Source organism: Nelumbo nucifera, chromosome 1, assembly GCF_055504915.1.
Source record: "Nelumbo nucifera cultivar China Antique chromosome 1, China Antique-T2T, whole genome shotgun sequence".
NCBI lineage: Eukaryota > Viridiplantae > Streptophyta > Magnoliopsida > Proteales > Nelumbonaceae > Nelumbo > Nelumbo nucifera.
The window spans coordinates 82701552-82709408 of NC_142649.1; the positions used below are offsets into that span (position 1 = coordinate 82701552).

The window sequence follows — 7857 nt, forward strand, 5'->3', positions numbered from 1 at the left end:
GTAGAAACATGGCCCAAGCCCAACCCAGCCCACCCATGATCATCCCTAGACCCTAGCAAACACACAATAACATTATTAAGATTTGTGCGGCCGTGATTTGTTTATTATTGGAGGCAAATTGGAATCGACAAACAAGATCATCACACGTATGTGTATCCTTTAATTAAGGCCACAAGGCCACAAACCATGACCCGGTGTTGGGATCCTCAACCTCAAGTCCTCAAGGCTCAACCTGCCCTCACCGATTATATAGTCTATGAATCGAGTCTCTAATTACGCGTTTCGCGCCGGAAAAGGAGATCACCACGACCATCCGGCAACTTCACGGTCAAGCAATAAGGAGGACTCCTGTAGTTCTGTCAAGGCACAAATAATTAAGTTTTATACAACCCACCTTGTGATATCAATTCCCCATTTGCATTATAAATAACTCATAATTCATGGTAGCTAGAATCTAGGCTTCCAATTAAAACCCATCAAGACTGATCAATAGAAACTTCTCTCAGTCTCTGATCATGGAATATTAATTTTATCAGATAGCCGCATTCTCAAATACCCAGTTCGTCTCTTGCCCTCCTCACTCTCATGGACGCCTTCCCTCGAGAGAGAATGGCCACCACTTTCCTTAAGCTTCCCACCATCCTCTCTGTAACTGTAATCCTTGCTTTGGTTCTGATCTTGCACACCCATATCGTTTTCTCCCAGGACATAGAAGACGGTGAAGACTATGTGGTGGACAACCCCTTCACCAACGCCCTGGCAGGAAAACGGTTCCTCGCCAGAATCAGGAAGGGTGCACACTGTGACGTCTCTAGGAACAGCATCTGTAATGGGGTATCGGTGAACAACGGGACCGGGCTTCTTCAGTGCTGCAAGACGCATTGCCGCAATGTTCTTGGAGACCGGAACAACTGTGGGCGGTGCGGGCACAAGTGTGGATTTGCAGAGCTCTGCTGCCATGGGAGCTGCACCAATGCAGCCTACAACGCCAGCAACTGCGGCAAGTGCGGTAACAAGTGCTTGCCGGGAGTCAAATGTGAGTTTGGAGCTTGTGGGTATGCTTGATTAATCATTTGTTCTCATAATCTTACAAGGTAGTGTGTTTACGTAATTGACGAGGTTTGAGATAGCTAAGGGTGACAGAGAGACGGAGAGCCAGAGATGGAGGAGATGATATGTCATATATGTGATAATAAAAGTAGAAGAGTTTAATGAGAATGGGTTTGGAGTTGTTAATTTGTGCTTTCTAGTCTTCTTCTTCATTCTTCTCTTAGATACAAAGGTGTAAACAAGTTTGCTCTTCAATAAAACTGTAAAAGAAATATTCTTTCTTCTTTCCGCTTCTTATGGCCTTGTTCTGTGGCAAGAAGAGAGTCTACATTGATCTCTGGTTAATTAAGATCCATATTTCTGAATAAATGGGGCAATTAATCTTGATGTTAAATGAGCAAGACTTAGTGATTGCATCAGGGTAAGCAATGATGAAACTAATTTTGGACCATCATCGAATATAATATACACAGTAATACAGAGAGAAGCATGAAAGCAAATTAATACGGAGAAGAATGAAGAAGATTGAAACCATGCACTGAATCTAGTTAGCCCACAGGCAGCCATTATATTGGCATGAATACCCAGAAGTACAAATCAATCACTGACTTCAAGATAGAATTGTGGAACCAGATGGTGAAACTGTGAAAGATCAAAACTAACTTGAGACGCAGACAAAACCTAAAGCGCTGGAGGGTTCACTACTTTTTGTTGTTTTAATTCTTTTGAACAAGTAACAAGCCCAATGTCCGAAATTTTCATTCACAAGACTGTCAGTGTAAGTGTAACCATGTTTCAGGGTAGTTTTCAGGACAAGTAACAGAGAAAATAGTCTCAGTTGCTTGTTGTTATAAAAGCTGGCTTTGAACCAGAAAGATGGTGAAGATAGCTTGTGAACGGAGTGGGGATCTGCTGCAGACAATGGCGTGTACAATAGGCCACATAACCAATCAGGAGTTAACGTGTGCGGATCTGGAGTTGATTGATTTTGACAATCGTGTTTAGCTTTTAGCAAAGAACTAGCGGGACCGGGTTTTTGTTAATCACTTATAAACAAATTTAAAGAATCAAAAGAATGGTATAATCAATTTATCAAAGAACTAAAATAAATTATAAAAATAATGATCAAAATAAAGTCAAATGCTTAGTTTATGGAAATATACAAATAAAGTACGAATATAATATCAAGTAACTATAGCAAAGCACAAAAAAAGCCATATAATGGTAATGGAAAGTCTAACTACATCTAATCGCAAATGAAGCCATGGCATAAAAAAAAATAAATAAATAATTGATTTCAATGAATAATAATAATCGTACATTACATAGGTCCATCAGACCCGTGTTGTACATGGGTGGATCCATGTTGACCCATGCATCACACGGGTCCATCAGACCCATCTTTTCGCATTTGGGTCTATCGAAACCGGGGGTCATCACAGACCCGTTTCTATCGTCTTCTTCACTCGGACGATCAAAACGGGCCCTGCGTCAACCCGATTACTTTACAACATTTTTTTACTCTTTTTTGCTTTTCTAAAAAAAAATATGTTTTTCAATAGTTTATAATAGTATACCAGATGTTTCGAAACGTTTGAAAGTTGGAGCAAAATGTGAAGCATTGAAACAGTTACAGTCAGCACAACCGAAGCATTTCAAAGCTAGAGGAGTTGCTGAAACCTTTGCTAAGCATATAATATTGCAGCCACACATGAGGAATATCTTATCCTCTTGTTATTATGCAGGGGGAGATGTCCCCAATACATAAAGGTAGCATTTTGTGGGAAGGCTTAAGTAGAGTTGTTGTGGGTAGGAGATCCTGAGTCCCCGTAGGGGTCTTAATTTATTTTTCTTGGGTATCCATTGATTAATATGATACACAGATTAAGAAATAGGAGTATAGAATCCATGAGCTCTGCAATTCTTGATAGAATTCTCAATTCTTGGTTGTGGGATTACAAAGGGGGGAAAAGCAGAGAACCAGGGTGTGATAGCTTTTTGGGATGCATATCCCAAGCCATTTTGACAGTCTAGGAATGGCTAGAGGGGAGCTTATTGAGTAGGATTAGCTGTAAATTTCGTAATTATTAGAGAACTAGCTTTGGTTCTTAATATACTTCTGTCTCCATGTGATTGAATAAAACTATTCAACTCAAGCCTGAAATCAGAAAAGACTATTAATTTTTATTCAAAATTCGATTCAATAGATTGAAGGATGGATGCAAGGCTGTCGTATACTATATTGTTTCTTTGGAACATAAGAGATGATGATCAACAGCGTAATGTGTGCAACCTTTCTTTCAAAGCAATGGATCCATCGAACGAAATGGGCTTTGATAGCTTACTGGATAAAGATGATTCCAGTCAATGAAAGCTGCTGTCATTAACCAAAATCCATAGCAATTGTCAATGCATGGTTCCTGTGAAATTGCATAAATTGGTAAAGAAGCAAGTGATCTTCTCTTGGATCACGTCCATGGCTTGTGTTGTCAGGCATCACCCAATTTCTAGCTTCCAAGTTTGGTTGACTATGCATGTGCTACCATCTACCATGCAGAAATGGGCCTACGCCCATTCCTCATTTGAATATTCACTGGAAGCCTAGACCCTATCAAATGATGGGGGCCCCCGCCATTAAGAAAGGATTACTCACCGGTGCTTTAGCCCAAGTTTTGAGTTATTATCGTGTGAATCACGTGCATAGGTGGAAATTCTAATCTTACATTAGTGGGATCACTTCAATATAGGTTTTTTTTTTCTTCTTCTTCTAAGGATGGGGTGATGATGGGCCGCCAGACCAAGCCTACCATAGGCCTGTATGGGCCATGCTTCAGTAAACAACCTCAAACCCTTATGCTCCCCATAATATACTTAGGGCCTATAGTTCCAGCTGCCTGGCCCAGGATGGGCCCAGTCTTGGTCAGCCTGTAATCAAGCTAAAACACAGGCCCAAGTTCATCCCTATACAGGTCCAGTCTTTTCGGGCCTACTATAAAGGAGCATTTCCCAATGACGGTTCTAACTCCTAATCAACCAGAGTATTGGGAAATGGGAATAGAAGGTAAATATAAATATAGAGCTAAATTTTGTCTCTTTTTCTTCTTGGCACAAAGTGGCCTCTCTCACTTGAGCCTACATTCTTAAGCTTATCATCCTGATTCCTGAGAGCAATGGCCCCATATATCCTAGGCCAGGCTAGAAATGATCATCCTCCTACCTGTTCAGGCCAACTTTTTTAAGTGTTGGGCTTGAACTTTTTCAGTTGCTCTCCATATCTGAAGGCCATGCTAATCCATTCCCGGGCCAGTACCTGTCATATTAATATTCTATGTTAAGCCTGGCCTGAGCCCAGCTAACCGGGAGTGACCCACAAACCTTAAGGCCATGTTTGACTTGAAGGAAAAGGTAGGAAAATCTATACAAGGTTTATAAAGTTTCTCTACTTTTACAAAGACAACAATTACAAAAGGCATTCAAGAGAAATCTTCTATCTTGTGAAAGTCTGCCCTCATTGCGATAATTTGTTTCTCATCTATGATCTATACAATAATTGCCACCGAGTTCCCTATCTACCATAGTATCACCCTGGGGCAAGTGCCAATTCAAGCCCTTTCCTATTAGCCTATATAATTTTTTTTTCTTTAGGTTGTGTTTGATTGTAGATGCATGAGAGTACAATTGGGTTGAATGTATAAATTCTGATTTGCTTTTGCTTCAGATTTGATTGTCTTGCTTATTTGTGAAAAGGAAAATGGTGTAGTCCCACCTTATACCTATACCACTATTAAAAGTGTAAATGAGAGTGTGAAACTTTTATTTGATTAAAATCCTAATTTTGAAATTGGTCCCTCTCTAATTGTAAAGACATAAAATGTAATTTGAACAATTATTTTCTAACCCTTCATATCAATCAATCAAAGGTAAAGTTGCAACTTTAAATTCTCTATTTTTTTGGTGTTTATAAAGTTTGTATTGTTTTTTTTTTTTTAGAAATTAGCTTCGGTAGTAATTGCATGGGCATTTTGAACATTTTTCATGTTTTTTGTTAGAGGATTCTAATAGAGGGGGTCTACTTGCAACTGTCTCAAAAAGTTTTAGGGGATGTGATTGCAATTACCAAACTTTAGGAGATGTTTCAGCAATTTACCTCCATATTTGAGGTATGAGTAATTAATTTCATTATGTTTTAAGGTATTAACTCTCGTTATCATTCATTGAATCCTATTCTTGACTAGAATACCCATATTTTTGAATTTGTTCTCTCTTTATTTGTGATTTGTGAAGGCACAAAGTGTGATTTGGACTACTGCATCATAGGGGTGGCCACGAGCTGAGCTTCTCACAAGTTATTCGAGCCCAACTTGTGAAAAATTCAGCTCGACTCAGCTTAAACTAAGCTTTGAGCTGAGCTTGAGCCCAATTTACAAGCTCGTTTGCTAATCGAGTCAAGCTCAAGCCCAATTTACAAGCTCATTTGTTAATTGAGTCAAACTCGAACCCAATTTCTAAGCTCATTTACTATTTGAGCCAAGCTCGAACCTAATAAAACTTGGCTCATAAGGCTCGCAAACATAATCGAGCTTCTACATACATATATACATACACACACACACACACACACACACACACATATATATATATACATACATATAAAAAATAACAAATATAAAATTATTTTACAAAGAAAATAATATATATAATAAAAATGTTATATATAAAAAATATTATATATAATAACTAATTATTATAATTCTTATTATTTTAAATATCAAATAAAAATAATTTTTATATAATGTTTTTATTTTTATAAAACATTTGACTCACAGTCGAGCTCGAGCTTACAAGCTTTTTGACTCGAGCCAAACTTGAGCTCAAGTCTCTATCTTAAACCAAGCTCGAGCCTCATACTTTCTTGGCAAGCTGAGCTTGAATAGCTAACTATTTGGTTAACTCTCATTTAATTCCTCTCGCTAAGTCTTATATTTGGGGTATTAACTCTCATTCTCTCATTGAATCCTATAATTAAACTATTTTTCACTAATAAATTCAATCTAGATCTATATCCAATATTTTGATGATATAAAATACATGTTCTTTAAAAACAATAAAAAATGGAACCATTCTTCCATTCCATCTTGGTGGTGAGTAAGCAATTCAACCATCAATGCCAAATGAGTTAATCCATGACATCATAATTATAGAAAAAATGGGCACATCTCTAATGTTTCTTATTAATCATATTAAAGAAAAATAAGTGTAATAAATAATAACTATTCTTATTGATGTTGGAATGAAATATAAATTTAAAATCAATCCAAAAATAAAATTATTTTCATTGTGGTAGGTTAACAATTCAACCTTTTGGGTCAAATGTGTCAATCATTGATATCATAATTAAATAAAAAATTAAAAAAAAAAGATAAGAACAAAAAACCATTATGCAATAATACATATATTTTGTAAAAAACATTTTGGCACATATCTAATATTTTATATTAACCATATTAAAGAAAAATAAGTGTGACATAGTTGAATTATTTTAATGGATGATGAAAACAAAATACAAATTTAATATTGATCCAATAATTGAGTTGTTTTCTTATTTGGTTGTGAATCAACAATTTGACCTTTTGAGTTAAATGTGTCAACCCTTGATGTCAAGATTAAATAATAAAAAGTTAAAAATACAAAAAATGTAAAAAGCATTTTGACATATCTTTAATGCTGTATATTCATCACATTAAACAAAAATAAGTGTAACAAATAGGAATAACTTTTATACACATAAATATAAACATATAAAAAAATTGGAAAAATATTATTTACTATCATCATAAAAATTGCCATACGTAAAGTATATATAGATTTACTAGTGCAAGAAAATAGAGGTAACAGCAGGGTTATTTGTTTAGTCTCTATTTGGGAAGAGTGCAAATATATATGGTTCATGAAAACACAAATTTGGGTTAGTCTTGGAATGATAATTTTATACTATTGTCAAATTATTTTTAGTAGTAAAAGGTAGAAACACGAATCCCAATATTAAAATATGTCATTTTAACAAACAATGATAAACTTTCAGTGTAAAGTTTGCATCCATTTTTTAATGCAAAATTTGCTCTCATTTTGATTGCAAACATATTTTGAAATCTATATTTATTATCATTTTCTAGACATAAATGCATTCTTATAAAAAACTAGCAAAATTGAACCAAAGTGCATATATACATTGAATTGGCATATGCAATCTTTCCAAATGGAGCCTAAGAGTGAGGTAGAAAGCAAAATGATGTAGTTGCCACTTTATATCAAGAGAATTGAGGTAGGAGGAAGGTGGAGTAAATTTTGCATCAGCTATTGAGATGCAAAATTTACACTATTATTAAGTGCAAATGAGACAAACTGTACAAATTTTATATAAAATAAAAATGAAAATGATAGTTACAAACAAATGAATAATCCTAGTTACAAACAAATGGATGCCAAACACAAACACAAAATTTATATCAAGTTCAGATTTGCACTGCAACCAAACGCAAACTCAAGTGAATCAGTGCTAAGGGTGCTCACGATTGGATTAACTGAATCATGGGCCTAGTTTTGAAATCAAACCGATAATTACTGGTTTTTAGAAAATCTATAACCAAAACCAAACCGAAGCTGATTGTTTAGTCGATTAATCGGTTTGGTTTGTCAGTTTTCGATTTTTTATATTTACATATATATATATATGTAAAATATTATATTTTAAATAATAAATAATATATTATATATTATAAATATATATTTATATATAATATATTTATT

General features: G+C 35.3%; 1 protein-coding gene across 1 annotated transcript; it reads left to right on the forward strand.

Annotated features, from left to right (window-relative positions):
* The first annotated feature begins 439 nt into the window (after nucleotides 1–439).
* GRI (Stigma-specific Stig1 family protein) lies at nucleotides 440–1362 on the forward strand. Its single transcript, XM_010261913.2, has one exon. It carries the CDS (start codon nucleotides 586–588, stop codon nucleotides 1063–1065), a length of 480 nt encoding a protein of 159 aa, XP_010260215.1. The 5' UTR covers nucleotides 440–585; the 3' UTR covers nucleotides 1066–1362.
* The last annotated feature ends 6495 nt before the right edge of the window (nucleotides 1363–7857 follow it).

Coding starts and splice junctions, on each gene's coding strand:
- GRI (XM_010261913.2), top strand. CDS start 586: ATGGACGCCTTCCCTCGAGAGAGAATGGCCACCACTTTCCTTAAGCTT.